The 15,976-nt window shown below is 45.2% G+C and overlaps 1 protein-coding gene across 1 annotated transcript in view; it reads left to right on the top strand.

Moving 5' to 3' along the window:
* Nucleotides 1–15,976, top strand: part of PI4K2A (phosphatidylinositol 4-kinase type 2 alpha) — a 240,615-nt gene that overhangs the window by 97,231 nt on the left and 127,408 nt on the right. Inside the window, exon 2 of the mRNA XM_086922620.1 lies at nucleotides 13,461–13,661. Within this exon, the coding sequence (XP_086778746.1) occupies nucleotides 13,461–13,661 (201 nt within the window). The remainder of the gene's footprint in view (nucleotides 1–13,460; nucleotides 13,662–15,976) is intronic.

Genomic DNA, 15,976 nt, shown 5'->3' with positions numbered 1-15,976 from the left:
CGGGCTGTCCACCGGTGCGACTGGGCCTGCTGGGGGCACCTCCGGGACTGGGCCCTCCCCGGAACCCGCACTCCTCTTACTACGCTTCCCCTTACCCTCTGGGGCGACGTCCGGCAAGGCCAGTCCTATCACTTTCTTAGGCCGCCCGCGAGGTTGGTCTGGGCTGCTATATGCTTCTTAATCTCTGCCAAGCCCCGACCGATCGAATCCACTTTACCCAGTTTTCGGTCCATCACCGCCATTCGGTTCACCAAGGTGCGTAGCATCTTCTCCATCTCGGAGCTCTTTCCCGCTTTTTTGCCAGACATGCCTTCGGTTACTCCGTCCGACTTGATCGACAAGGTCCTAGATCCTCCACACGCCTGACACTGAAAGAGAAACAACAAAGATTACAAGTTCTCAAAATTGCTGCTTGTTCCGTCGAGGGCTCACGAGCAACGAGTGGTGCAGCCTTCCGAGCACTGGAACAAGAGGACGCTTCATTGGATTCTCGCTCTATTTATCAGTCTGTGGAGGGGCGGGGGCCCTCCTCTGGTACGTCCATCCGTGCGCGGACTTCCGGGCGGGTGTCTAGGACAACCCCTTCTGGGCGGGAAGGGCGTGCTCCGGCCACGCCGCTTTGGGCATACCAGCCGGACCACGCCCCCCGCCCACAATGGTTTCCCAGGGGGATCGGGGCACCCATCCATACGTTCGGGGGGACCGAGTGGTCTTCCCATTCCATTTTGCTTTCTCATCTACACGCACGGCAGCCCGGCCGTGGGGAAGGCACCGTCACCGGATTGAAAGAGAAATTATTTTTCGGCCGGTTTGAGCTGGAAATTACAAACTGATTGTGATACTACCCAGTGCAGCGCTCTCTGCCTAAGAAATCTGCTCAAATGCAACACTATCCTACTTAAGGAGTCTAATGAAAAGCTTAACCTTTAACGATCACTCAAACTTACTTAAAGGAGATTTTAAAGTGGCATCACAACTACATGTCCCACAAATACCAGTGTAGCAGAAATGAACCCACGCCCACTGGGGGGCTTGTAACAAATAAAAAGCCAGTGAATGAAGTGATGTCAGCCTCGAGATTCGTTATTTGCAGCCCATGAAGAAGGGGTTGAAATACCCTGAAATGCGTCAGCAAACTTATGCAAGGTGAAACATGACGGCAGATTGCAGTTTAACGCCGGAGTGCTGAGCGGTATATATATATATATATATATGTGTGTGTATCTCAAGTTTACACACCATATGAGTAAAAATTCAGTAGACTTTCTTGATGTTAAAGTGTATATAAAATCTAATAAATTGGCAACTACTCTCCATAGAAAGGAAACGGCAGGCAATTTGACTCTGCACGCGAGCAGTGCCCATCCTAGGCACACAATTGACAACATCCTCTTCGGGGAACTGCTCCGTCTAAAAATAATTTGCAGCTCTCCAAATGAGTTGGAAAAATGTACAGCAGAGGCCCTTTCGAGATTTCAAGCTAGAGGTTATAATGACCAAATCCTCAGTAGGGCTGTTAACAAAATGAAATTACGAAGCAGGGAATCACTTTTGAATCAAAATAGTGATACATTTACCATTGGTGATGATACCGAAAACTCTGCTCTTAGATTCATTACATCTTTTAGTTGCCAGGACAGGAAGATTAGGTTTATCTTGACAAAACGTTGGCCTATCCTCCAAACAGATGGAGTCCTGTCCTTGAATCCACCACAAAATCCAAAGATTACGTTTAGGAGGGGACCCTCCCTACGTAGTCACGTTTCCAACTCATTCCCTGAATTACCAAAAATCAAATCTTGGCTTCCCCCGCGACTTGGGTTCTTTAAGTGCTCAAGTTGTTGGGCGTGTAAATTTGGTGTCAACACCAGCACTTACATGACCCCCTTCAGCCCTACACCTTTAAAGATTAAAGGAAATTACAATTGTAGGACAGAATATGCTGTATATGTCCTGACCTGTACATGCGGCCTGAGGTACGTTGGAAGTACTCGGCTAGCAGTACATGCCAGGATATTGCAGCATCTTCGGGCGATCGTTAATAACGATAATGCTTACCCAGTGGCGAGGCACTTCAATGGTGTGCATAACAACAACCTGGAATGTCTAAGCTATTTCATCTTGGCATCTGTGCCCCAACCTCGTAGGGGAGGGGACAGAGACAAGATTTTACGCCAACTAGAATCAAGAATGATCCTAGAACTGGATACCAAGGTGCCTAATGGGTTGAACACCACAGAGGATTTGTACCATTTCTTATAGGGTAAAACTTATTCCATCATGATATTGATATTTAATGCCCCTATTTTGAAATTCATATATCTGTATACTGAGTTTGCTGCCTCTCTGAGATAAATTCTATCGTTAAACTTAAATTAACTTTATAAAATTCATTTCCCCCCCTTTTTTTGCTGTTTCCTCCAACATGTATATAGTATATTTTCATTTTAGAAAACTCATAGAAACTATTATGTTGTTTTGTCATTTCACCCTTATTTTTCTTTGACCTGTTAAAATGCTGTTTATTTGGAATTCTTTTTCACATATAAGTTGTATATTCACTATTGAGGTGTCAGGGGCACTAAAAGATGGAAGTTGGTACTTGCTAAATATAGGCATCACTATTTAGAGGGGTTGCCATCAGTCCATGATGTCCCCAATTTATCATGACCAGTAAACCATGGGGTTGCCATCACTTTTGAGATGTCCCCAGAAGACTGTAAATTGGATGCAAGGTCTTTACAGTTCATTATTAATTAACAACGCTTATATAGAGTGTGTTTTTACATTGCGCAACATTGCACATCATTATTGAAACAGTTTTTAAGAATAACAATTTATTTTTGTATTCAAAATGTTTTTAAGTATTTAAAATATGCTTTTTAAACTTAAACTGTGTTATTTATATGATGTTTACATATTGCGACAATTTGCATATAATGCATTTTTAAGATCTATGTACTGTTTTGACCAAGCTCATGCATTTAAGCTGAAATTTTCTTGTCTAAAAAATTGAATTTACTCAGTCATGATTGTAATCTCATATGAATTTATATATGATAATTGGAAAATTAGACCTTACCTCATTGTAGATATGCTTCATATATGCAAAAGTAGTATTTCTTCCATATTGTTTTGTGTCACATGGTGTGTCACATGATGTGCACTAGCATTTGAAAAATACAGGCATTGTGGGTAAACTTTTAACTGTGAGCAAGGGCATCCGCCCGAAACGCGTCAGTTTTTGCTGCTCAGTTTGCCTTAAATAAAACTACATCTTGCCTTATTGAGGATTCGTTTGGTCATCTGTTCTGGTTTCTGGAGCTGGGCTGCAGTTTTGGATATATATATATATATATATATATATCACTTCCTCAGAGGCTTGCGCGGTCAAAAGGAGCATTGCGTGCCACACCTCCCTTTATTCCAATATCGTACGCCGTTGGATCAGCTGTTCTGGATGAACAATACGTGAGGGTTTATGTAGTACTCCTCTCTTTGCCACAAATGGATGCTCCTTTAGATGTATGCAGCATTTAAAGCATATAAAGGAGGCCGGGAGTTCCAATCATGTGGAGCTCTTTTCCGGGGAACGCGGACCTTGGATTAAGAACGACTTTTCATTTCCTGGGGCTCATGTGGGGCTTTAAATGCTGCATACATCTAAAGGAGCATCCATTTGTGGCAAAGAGAGGAGTACTACATTTCCATAAACCCTCTCGTATTGTTCATCCAGAACATCTGATCCAACGGCGTACGATATGGGAATAAAGGGAGGTGTGGCACGCAATGCTCCTTTTGACCGCACAAGCCTCTGAGGAAGTGATGTTCACGAAACGCGCCAGGCAGCGGTCTAATGCTTTTAAGGGACTGGGAAATGAAGCCTTTCAACCAAATACATGCTTTTACGGGGAAAAGCGGCCCGCCTCCGAGTGCTTCTTCAAATCTGGGTCGCCCCACGAGTATATATATATATATATATATATATATACGCACACACACACACACACACACACCTTCGGCATCCGTTGGCCTGCTGTAGTGTCACTCGCATTTTCCTCCTGCCCACTGAAGCCATTTGCTTACTTAGTGTGAATGACGGGATCTGTCCATACGTGCAATAGATAGTCCCCTTCAATGCCAGGAAATACTTGTGCAGTATGTGCTGTTACATTTAAAAAAAACACCCTTTTCACTATTAAACGATGGTTGTTTTCAGAAAATGCATGCTTTCGTACAAAAACCAGTCCCAAACAGAATAAGCATTGACATGCTAAAAGGCCAGCAACCTACTCCCGTTGTCTTTGCTAGTGCTTGTTGCAAATGTTTCTTAACAATTGCAAAATACTGCATTAGCAACTGATCCAACAATATTATTACGAATATTTGGTAGGGCAAAATCAATAACCTCTGTTTTGCAGCGTGGAATGTAGCCATGTGTTTTTTCTTGTCCAGATTTTAATTTTTGAAAATCAGCTGTAGTGTTTATCCTGATCCCCGTGACAAGTGGGTTTTATCTTCATATTACTGAAAAGTCAACTCATGATAACTGGACATGTCCGCTAGGATCACACACTGATGTTAAATGTGCACCGCTACTATGGTGACCCCTGGCGACCTTGGGAATGTGCCCATTATATCAACTATGTAGGGTGTCTAGATACACAAGCATTGGCATAGCCAATAGGTCTCGCCTTTGGGGCCTTATAAGTGTTTAGCTATGCAACAGTTGATGTTGTTGCACCAAGGATATTGTGCTGTATAACTAAACACTTATAAGCTCCCAAAGGCGAGACCTATTGGCTATGCCAATGCTTGTTTACATGTGAGATGTCTTTAGCTAGGGAATCAAGTTTTTGTTCTACTCGGTTCAGGTGCTGGGCAAGTGTTTCAGTGTACCTTCTATCTCTGAAAGTGGAAGATAAGTGGCAGGTCTTGTGTTTGAAGAGGGTGAGTGAGCTTTGCAATAGGGGAGGCCAATGTCATTGATGTTGGACAGGCAGAAAGTTTGTACGAGCTGCGTAGGGTCTACATTAGGAGAGAGGGTTGACTCTACACATGAATCAGTGGCACATGGTCTTGATTTGGGGCTGTCCCCATCGGACTCTGGGTGTGTCAGCGAGTATTGTTACTGTGTGTTAGTTGTTAAGGGTGGGTGCAATTGAAGTCATTCTCAATATTACTTGGGGGTGGGGGGGGGGGGGGGTCGTGTGTCCAGGGGGTCAGCAAGGTTGCTTAGAGTGTCAGAGGTTGCAGCAAAGGTGAGGCGCAAAGCGAGTCAGTGGAGTCTAGGAGGCGAAAAGTTCTGGGTTGACGGTCGAGGGAATAGGAGAGAGGGTAGATTGGGGAACAAGGCCATGATGTGTAAGTGAAGCAAGAAGTGACGGGAAGTGCCGATCAAAGATGGTGAGGTGATGGTCTGTAGCTTGTATAAGTATGTTCCCTGTCCTGAAAACAGAAATGGAGATTTCCTATCTAAAGGCTAGGGAGGGGGGGGGGGGGGGGGGGAAGAGTGGTGATTTTAGTTCCATAAGAGATTTTGATTGATTTTGTAACTTGTAGGTGGAGAAGGAAGATGTTTCTCCACATTGCAGGGCATTTTAAGTAGAGAACAAAGTTGGTTTTCTTGTTGCCGTTGCTCACGCTGTGGTCGGCATCAGCTAATGGTTTTTCTGGAAGTTGTTTAAGTAGGCTGTGTTTGAAATTCTTTTTTTGCATTCCTAGAGATTTATTTAGGAAACCTGATACTCCACGAGTTGCTACCATATCTCATGGGTGCAGTGTCAAGGGGTGTAGGGAGGAACATTCAAAGGTCTGGAACGCTGTGCAGAGAATTGAAGACTGGTAAGGGCGCTATGAAGGAGGATCACAGTGAATGAGTAATCTAATTTGAAGCACAAGGGCGCAGTCAGCATGTAATAAGAGATAACTGGGTCTTGGATTATTACTTCATTGCGATGCAATGCTCTTGAAAGAGATGTTTCTTCAACTCCTACTTTGGAGCAGCATTGGGGCGGTCCTTATGGATACAAGAATATTGTTCCAGATCCTACATAAATGGAAAAGGCTTGTCCCCTTGTTTTTTCTGTTTTACACTTCCTAATCTTAGGCTGATAGTGACCTGGCTGCAGATGTTTTGAAAGCCACTAGCGATGGTGAACTTGTCCGCAAGATAAGTGGGGAAACTGGTCATGATTGTTTTGTAAATGATGCATCTGGTTTTGATGATGCTGCCGGCCGGCATGCGGAGCTAATTGATTTTCATTGGCATGGGGATGATATGATAATATCTGTTCCGGCTTTTAAGATGTGCTGTGGTATGTACAATTCTCCTGAGGGGCTGCCAATGTCAATTCCTGGAGACCATGAGAGACAGGCTGTCACTACCATCCATGTACAAGAGCACGAAGGCTTGAACTTAAGTTGCTTTTCTGGGGAAACAGTTTCACCTTCTTTAGAAGAGAGGGCTGCTGCTTGGGTGTCTTTGTTTTTCGATAATTTGCTCCTTGAGGATTAGGTTGGTGTCCAAGGTGAATACAAGTGAATTGTCTTTCATTGAAAGTGGAGGTTCAAAGTCAGCAAGGTTCATTTAATTGAGCCAGGTTTGCACTATTTATTGCTTGTTGTTCTTAGCAAATAACACGAATTCTGTCTTTGTTGGGATGAGCGTCCGGTTCGATGCTAAACATCCAGGTCTGGCTCAGGTGCATGCAGTGTTTGAGAGGTTGGATGTCTGGAGAACAGGAGTCTTTCAGCTAGAGTTGTGCATCATCTGCATATTGGTGACTCTTCTTGCTGTATCTTTGAGTAGCGCTTCACAAAGGTTGAAGATGCCCGAAGAGAGCTTTGATCCCTGGGGTGTTCTGCTGGTAATGGTAATCTTTTGGGTCTTGGAGGTGCCCATATGAACAAACAGGTGTTGTTCGGAAAGGCAGGAGGAGAACCAACAAAGGACATTGCCAGTGAATCCCATTTGAGACTTCAGGCTGTGGATAAGGGATGGATGGTCAACTGTGTCGAAGGCAGCTGAGACGTTCAGCAATATGTTATGTTATGTTATGTTAAAATGGGACTTTTATAGCGCAACGGCTACTCCAAAGGAGTGTCCCGGCGCTTTGAGCTCCAGACCAAAAGAACAGAGCTGGAAAACATAACAATAAAAGAGCAGGGGCCTAGAAGAGGGGTCAAATTATCCAGCGAACAGCCAGGTTTTTAAGTCTTTCCTGAAGGCAAGCAGGTTTGCGGTGTTTCGCAAGGACACCGGTAAAGAATTCCATAGCTGAGGGGCAAGGAAACTAAAGGACCGGCCGCCTAGCCGAGCCCTTTTGATGCGTGGCACCCGAGCCAAGGCCAAAGCTTCTGACCTGAGGGATCGTGCAGGTCGATAGAAGTCCAGCCTCCTCTGAAGATATTTGGCACCATTGCCATGCAAGGCCTTATGGGCAAGAGTCATGGCCTTGAACAGTATCCTCTTCCGCACCGGAAGCCAGTGAAGGGATACAAGGAGATTGGAAGCACTAGTGCGGCGGTGCAGGCCAAAGATTGCACGCGCAGCAGCGTTCTGGGTGACCTGCAGACGCTGGAGGAGGTATTCAGGCAGGCCCAGATATAGGACGTTTGCATAGTCCAATCTGGACCCTATGAGTGCCTGAACAATGATCCTCCGATGTTCCTCCGAAAGAAGGGGAAAGAACTTGCGCAGCATTCTGAGAATCCCAAAACATGTTCCCGTGAGAGTAGAAACCTGGGAATTGAGCGAGAGCTCGTTATCAATTTTAACTCCCAGGTTCTTAGCCCACTTAGAGGACTGAGTGGGAGGGAACATGTCAGCAGGCCACCATCCTTGCCAATCTGGTTCCGATGGGCATCCGAAGAATAGTATTTCAGATTTGTCCGAGTTGCACTTCAGGCTGTTGTGTGAGAACCAGCTAAAAACAGCCCCAAGGCACTCGCGGATTCTTTCTCCATGGAACTCTTCGCTCTTACGACAGGTGAAAAGGAGCTGGGTGTCGTCAGCATAAGAGACGATCCGGGCCCCATAGGACTCCGCCAATGTCGCCAGAGGGGTCATAAGGATGTTAAATAGAGTGGGGCTCAATACAGAGCCCTGAGGCACTCCGACTCCCAATGGCGGCATCTCGGCGGATCCGGGTGGGACCCAGACCGTCTGCCGGCGGTTGGCCAGAAAGGAACAAAACCAGTTGAGCACCGTCCCCCCAAGCCCGATGTCATGAAGCCTAGTGAGGAGATCCTCATGGGGGACGGTGTCAAACGCCGCCGACAGGTCTAACATGACTAACATCACCCTGCCTCCCGTGTCCAGCACCTCTTTAACGATCTCCGAGACTTCCAGGAGCGCCGTCTCGGTGCTTAAGTTGGAGCGAAAGCCCGATTGGGATTCATGAAGTAATTCATTAGACTCCAGGAAGTTGGAAAGCACGCTGTGCACGTGTTTCTCCAGGATCTTAGTAAGTGCTGGAAGGAGCGAGATTGGCCTATAATTAGAAGGTGCCTCTGGGTCAAGATTGGGCTTCTTGATCAGGGGAATGACCATGGCTTGCTTCCAAGCCTGGGGCAGAAAGCCCTGACTCAGGGATAGATTGAGGATAGGATTGGCTATGGGGTTGATGACTTCTGCCATTTTTGCTAGAAATTTTGCTGGGCACGGATCTAGCGGTGAGCCCGATTTAAGGTTCCTCATCATGGCTAAAGATGTGGCAGCCGAAAGGGGAGGAAAGTCTAGCAAAGCTGGGCCTGGGGGAGACAGAGAGGCTGTCTCAGTCGGCCCCGCAGACACGTCATCTGGAGCTCTCAACGGGAAAGACACCTGGATTTGCCTAATTTTGGTGGTAAAGAAGTTGGCAATAGTGTTAGCCCAGGTTTCCACTGGAACACCCTGAGTAGAGATGGACCGGGGGCTGGTGAATTCACGCACAATAGAAAAAATCTCCTTACAGGAGTTAGCTGCGTCGTCGATCCTTTTGGCGAAATAACATTTCTTGCTCTGAAGAACTAGATCATGGTATGACTTCATCATGATTCTATAGCGTTGTTTAGCCTCAGGCTTGTACTGGGCTCTCCAAGCCCGCTCAGCAACTTTGCATTGCCTACGGGCGTGGGCTAATTCCTCCGTAAACCAGGGGGCAGAGACCCGTAGGGCAGCGGACCTGGGTAGCTGTAAAGGAGCGAGCTCGTTTAGTCTGGCAAGAAGCCAGGATTGCAGGCTCTCCAGATCTTTCTCCAGGTCGCCCGTACAGGACACAGTGTGATCTACCAGAGCATGCATAAGCATATCTGGGGTCACCCGATGGAGTGCCCTATAACTGCTGCTCTGCTGTCTCGTAGCGCTGGCCGGAGAAGCCACAGTGGATGGTATTTCAAAATGGGCAAGAAAATGATCAGACCAGACGACTGGCAGAAGTGTTACAGCCATGATAGGTGTGGTGGAAAAAACCTGATCAAGTGTGTGGCCTTTGTCGTGGGTCGGACCAGAGAGATAGGGGGAAAGGCCTAAGGTGGATGCGATATCTAGCAGTTTGATGGCGTCCTGGTCATTGTGGTCGTCCATATGGAGGTAAGCCAGTAAGCAGCGCTCCGATCTAAGGACAAGGACCGACATGACCTGCTGGAGATCATCAAGAAAGGATCCCACTGGGCCCGGAGGTCTATAAACAATCAGGCCCTTCAATGCTTGTTGCGGCGATAGGAAGATGGTAAAGGCTAGAGAGTCAGCCCCTGCGATGGTGTGAGTATGCGTGACCGTGCACGGAAGAGATTTTTTCACCACGAAGGCAACTCCTCCTCCCCTGCCCTTGTCTCTGTCCTGTCGATGGATGGTATAGTCAGGAGGAGGCAGGGGTTATTTTCATCTGTTGTCAGGAGGGCGGTGTCTGCATGTGTAAGGTGATGGTCTCCATGCTGCAGCATGATCTGAAGCTAGATTGGTAGTCCTGTATTCTGTTGCAGTCTGGCCTGTAGTTGTACCTGATGATGAGTGGGGATGTGTCCAATTATGCAAGTGTGTAGTTGATGAGGATTGTAGACAGTATAAATGTACTAGTCGTTGCTCTTTAGCACAGTAGATGGTCATATTAATTGCTGAGATTACTTGGATGTTCTACCCATTGCCAGATTGCTTCACTTTCTCAAGAGCCCACTAGTCCAGATTGAAACCGTTTGAATAGGAGGTGGGGGGGGGGGGGGGTCTTGAGGGGCGAGGGGTTTGTGCTCTTAAAGTGGGGCAGCTGGGACTGCGAAGCACTAATGAGCCCCGAGTTGGATCAAAAGTATCTTATGCTATGTTGATTTATAAAGCGCACTGAAGAGGATATCGAGGCACTTGGGCAAAGTGTGTAAATGTGTGGTCCCCAAGGTGCTTATATGAAGAGCAAGGTCTTTAGCTTCTTTTTGAACTCAAGAAGTGATGGGGAGGCTCCGATGTGTTGAAGGAGGTTGTTCCATGTCTTGGATAAGATGTAGGAGAATGAGCCACCTCCAGATTTACTTTTGTGGATGCAGGGCGTTTATGTGGGTGAGAGTGAGGCAGAGAGTAGCTGTCTTGTGGGTTGGTAAAAGTGTATGCTGCTATTCAGGTATTCTGATTGCGTTGTGTAGGGTTTTGTATGTGTGTGTGTGAATTTTAAATTGGCTGCGTATATAAATGGTGATCCAGTGAAGCTTCTTGTGGTGCTGTGTGATGTGGGTGTTAAGTAGGAGGTTAAGTAGGAGTCTTCCAGCTGTGTTCTGGATGGTCTGGAGTCTGTGTAGGAGTTGTTTGGCTATTCCAGCGTAGAGATTGTTGCCGTAGTCTAGCCTGCTGGTGATGAGTGCTTACATGACGGTCTGTTCTGAGATAACCAATTGAAGATCTTTCGCAGCATGTGTATGATGTGGAAACAGGAGGTGCACACTGTGTTTACTTGAACTGTCATGTTAAGTTTGTCATCTAGGATGATCCTTAGATTTCTGATTTGGTCTGTGGGTATGGATATTGCTCCTAGCTCGGATGGCCTCCAGGTGGAATCTCAATGGGAGGTCTTGTTGCCGAAGATCAGTACTTCTGTCTTGTCGGAGTTTAGCTTCAGGCACTTGGTTCGGCATGTTGAAAAGAGGGGCTGAGGAACGATCCCTGTGGAACACCGTATATCTGTTTCTTGGTCTCTGATTTGAATGGTGGCAGTCTGACCATTTGGGTTCTTCCATTGAGGAAGGAACAGTTCCTTTCGAGAGTGGATCCTTGCATTCTAATCTCATGGAGTCTTCTGATGAGGGTGTTGTGGGAGATACTGTCGAAAGCCGCAGACAGGTCGAGCAGGATGAGGGCTGCTGTTTCTCCTTGGTCCAAGATGTTTCAAATGTCTTTGCTGACTGCGATGAGTGCTGCTTCATGCTGTGGTTCCTTCTGAATCCTGATTGTGTATTGTCTAGAAAATTGTGAATTTTGAGATGGGTTGTGAGTTACATGTGAATAGCCTAATCAATAACTTTGGCTGGATAGGGGAGCTGGGAGATGTGTTGAAAGTTGCTCAGCTGAGTCAGGTTGGCTATACACTTCTTGAGGAGGGTGTTGATTTCTGCAAGTTTCCATTAATCCAGGAAAGTGGTGGATGTGATGGAGTTGTATATGATATGGGTCAGGGTGGTTCTGATTAGTGATGTTCCCAGGTTATAAATGTGGTGGAAGCCTGGGTCTGTTGGGACCCCTGAGTTGATGGTCCCTATGATTGCCGCTGTGTTGTTTCTGGTAAAGGTTGTCTAGAGGGTAGGTTAGCGGTGAGCTCTCTGGGATTGGGTTGGTGTGCGAAGTTTCTGTAGGTGTTTGCCATTTTGCTGTGGAAGAAGTTGGATAGGTTGTCTCAGAGTGGTTGGGAGGCGGCAAGTTGGTGACAGTGGCTGTGGGCGAGGTGAATTCCTTGACGATCAAGAATATTTCCTTGCAGCTCTTGGAGTATCCTTCAATTTATTTATTTATTTTGAAAGTTTTATATAGCGCGAACAAGATCTTTGCAGATATCAGAGCGCTTTACAGAGGAGGGGTACGGTCCACTCATGCTTTTTTCTTGCTTGTTGGTTTTGATGGGTGCGTGGAAGTCTGCACAGATCTTGATCCAGTTGTTAAACGTTGTTGATGTCCTTGTCGAGGTTGTCTGTGGGGCTAGGCCGATCAGTGCTTAGGGGACTGAGCCAGCCTGCTTCTGTGATTCTGCCACAGCTGCGACTTGCAGTGCTGAACTTGGTAGGGGTGTTGACTTGAGGTGTGTTGATTTGGAAGTGGATGATGGAGTGGTTGTTCCATGTGAGCTGTGTGGTGGAGTTGTATTTGATGCTGTTGTATTTGATGCTGTTGTATTTGATGCTGTTGCTTGTGATCACTTGAAATGAAGATGGGGGCCAGTGTGTGTCCTGCAGTGTGTGTTGGGTCTGTGATGAGCAGAGTGAGACCGATGTTGCTTAAACGTTCGAGGCACGCTGTGGAGATGAGGTCGCTTCGGTCTTCCAGGTGAAAGTTGAGGTCCCAAGGAGAATGTAAGCTAAAGAGTTGATGGTGAGCAGAGCGACAAAGTCAACGATGAGGTTGGTAAAGGTGGCACGTGGTCCGGGCAGTCAGTAGGCAAGGGTTCCATTCAGGGTGCATTTTTTAAAGATTTGCACCTTGAAGTGCAGGTGTTACATGAATAGAGTGGTGTTCTCAGTCAATGTGAATTTGATGGATTCCTTGGTCTTCAAGCTTGTGGGTAGTGAGAATGTGATGGTACGTAATGGAGTTGGCATCCGTAGCTCCAAGTCCCATTGAAGTATCAGTCTGATTTAACATAATATGTAATTTGTAAAGTACATATTCACTCTTTAAATCTGTTCAGTAGTTTTCTATGAATTTGCTTTCAAAGAGGGGCTTGAGGTGGTCATGATGGGTTAGAACCTCTAGGAGTGTTAGTGATATTTAGACTGTTCTGCACCGCTGGACTTCTGCTGTATCGACAATTCCAAAAAATACTCCAATTCCTTTGGCTGAGGGGTGCCTTTTTTATGTGGTCAACTTATAGTTATATTGACTAAATAATAACTGGTGTAGTTCAATGACCCTGGTCATTGCTTGCAAGGGAATGAATTAACTGTTCAATTTTCACCACAGATCTACACATTTACATGGGTCTTTTTGTCAGTAGTTACTTTTTCTGGAAAGCAAAATTTTAAAATGGAGCCAGTCTTGCAATCTACTGCATACACAATCAGTAAGAATATCACACTTCCGTAACAAACTCCCCGTAACATTTGTTTCACTTTTAGCTGTTGCAAGCTAATGATTGCTGAGAGAGTGAGGCAATCTTCTTCAGTATGTCTGATGAAGGAGTTTTTCAATCTTCATCAAACCATTTGTTGCAGAGCCTAGTTCCAAGTGAATTCTTTCTTTTTAATGGGTAGTGTTGGGTGTTAATATAAAATTATTTGTTTTATTTCAGAAAATAATTGCTGTATTTAAACCCAAAACTGAAGAACCATATGGGCAACTGAACCCCAAGTGGACCAAGTGGCTACAGAAGCTGTGCTGCCCCTGCTGCTTTGGAAGGGATTGCTTGGTTCTGAACCAGGGCTACCTATCGGAGGCTGGAGCAAGCCTGGTGGACCAAAAACTTGAACTTAACATTGTTCCACGTACAAAGGTAAGGCTCCATGTGTAGTTTATACTTTTATGATCTTTGTTTTCCAGCATTGCAGCATGAGAGCCTCATGATGAAATTGGCATCTGTCTAAGGATTGCCTTCTCATATTTCCCAGTGTAGTTGCGAAGTGTATGTTGGACACATGTTTTGCTTCTGCACTTCCTTCTATAGGCTACAGTGAGCCTGCATCCTGTTCTTCTTTCAGATCTCCTCACAGCCCTCCTCTTCTGGTTAGACTTTACTTGAAGCAATGATACCTCTGTATACCCTTCCTCAGCAATTAGTGAGCTCCGTCCTTCAGGGTGGTTCAAAGCTTCTCCTTCGGTCAGGATGCTGATCTTCTAGGTTCCTGTTCACAAATCTGTGGAGGATATATTTAGCAATCAAAGAGCCCAAACCTGGAGCTCAGGAGTCTCTCAGCTTTTACTTATATTTGACCTTCGGCACTGGTCAATGATAAATCCTGGCACACTGACTTGAATGGGATTTTGTATCACAATATAAACTATTTTTCCAGATGTAGATGTGTTTCTCAAAGGCCAATTCTGTTTCCAGTCAGTACTTTTTGCAGGGAATGATGCTTAATCACATGTTCCCACCTCTGAAGTAGCAGGAAGGTGGTATTGGCTGTCCCTGCACAACAAAATTGTTTTCTGTCTGGTACCCTCCATAAATATAAATATATAAAACGTAGTTATAGTTAGTAAAACTTTATTTATTTGTTCTACACAAACCAAACTTAAACTACATAAACATTAGAAATTCTAAAGTTAGTTATGTTTCATTTATGCACCATCCTCAAATTACTATAACTCGTGCACCTCAGTACACAGTGTTGTCAAATCACTAGCCAGACTACAATAACTATAATTTGCCACTCAACCATGCACAAATGGTATATTTTGAGATGCCGTAAGTCTTGTTACGAATGTTATGATTTCACATAGTATAAGTGATGTAATATGGAAGGGTGTAAGCAGTGTATCGTAAAAGCACAAGTTATCATTTATGTAGTCTGACTAGTGAGTTGACAACACTATATACCGAGGTTCGAGAGTTATAGTAATTTGAAGGTGGTACGTAAATTATAAATGTTAGAATTTCTAAAGTTTGTGTAGTGTAGGTTTGGCTGGTATAGAAAGAATAAACAGAGCTTTCCTAACTATAGATAAGTAAAACCTAGGTTTTTCATTGAATTTCAATTTTAAAAAAAATCATGATTTTTTGTTTTAAAGAATTGTGTAGTGGAGTGTCATCGAGTGGAGTGTTGTTAAGTGCAGTCTAATAGAGTGCAGTGGAGGACAGCGTCATAGAGTGGCGTGGAGCGGCGTGGAGTGGCGTAAAGTGGAGCGGTACACAGTGGCATGCCATAGAGTAGAATCTCATAGAGTAACATTGAGGGGAGTGGCGTAGAGTAGAATAGTTTACAATAAAGTGGTGTGGAGTGGAGTGGCATAGAGCGGAATATCATAGAGTGTAGTGGCTTAGAAAATAGTGTCATGGAGTGGCATAGAGTGAAATAGCTTGGAGCGCCGTAGAGTGGAATGGCGGAGTGTAATATCGTAGAGTGAAGTTGTGTATAGTGGAATGGTGTACAGTAGAGTGGGCACAGTAGAATAGCATAGAATAGAATAGTGTAGAGGGGAGTGGTGTAGAGTGGAATAGTGTAAAATAGAATACAGTGGAGTGGCATAGAGCGGAATATCATAGTGTGATGGAATGGAATGGCGATGCCAGAGAGTAAAATGGCGTAGAGCAGAGTGGCGTAGAGTAGAATGGCATAAAGTGGAATACCGTAGAGTTGGAGGGGCATAGTCCGAGTGGTGTACAATAGAATCGCTTAGAGTGGAGTGGCGTGAAATTGAATGGAGTGGCATAGAGAGAAGTGACGTAGAGTTAAATACCATACAGTGCAGTAGGGTAGAGTGGAATGGCACAAAGTGGAATATCGTACAGTGTAGTGGCGTAGAGTGTAGTGTCTTGGGGTGGCATAGAGTGGGATAGTGTAGAGTGGAGCAGCGGGGAGTAGAGTGGTTTAGCGTGGAGTAGAGTGTTGGTGTAGAGTTGACTAGCATAGAGGGGAATGGAAAAAATAGTATGGCTTTGAGTGGAATAGAAAAAGTGATGTAGCGTAGAGTGGAATAGCGTAGAGGGTAATAGAAAAGAGTGGTGTGAAGTAGAGTGGAATAGCGTAGAGGTGAATAGAAAAGAGTGTTGTGAGGTAGAGTGGAATACAGTGGAGCAGCATGGAGAAGCATGGTGTGAAACGTTGTACAGTGGTGTAGAGTCAAGTGGCATACAGTGGAGTAGCTTGC

This window comes from Lissotriton vulgaris, chromosome 5 (genome assembly GCF_964263255.1).
Source record: "Lissotriton vulgaris chromosome 5, aLisVul1.2, whole genome shotgun sequence".
In the NCBI taxonomy this organism is placed as follows: domain Eukaryota; kingdom Metazoa; phylum Chordata; class Amphibia; order Caudata; family Salamandridae; genus Lissotriton; species Lissotriton vulgaris.
The sequence above is the reverse complement of the archived record's forward strand: the minus strand, read 5'-3'. Positions and strand labels throughout refer to the sequence as shown.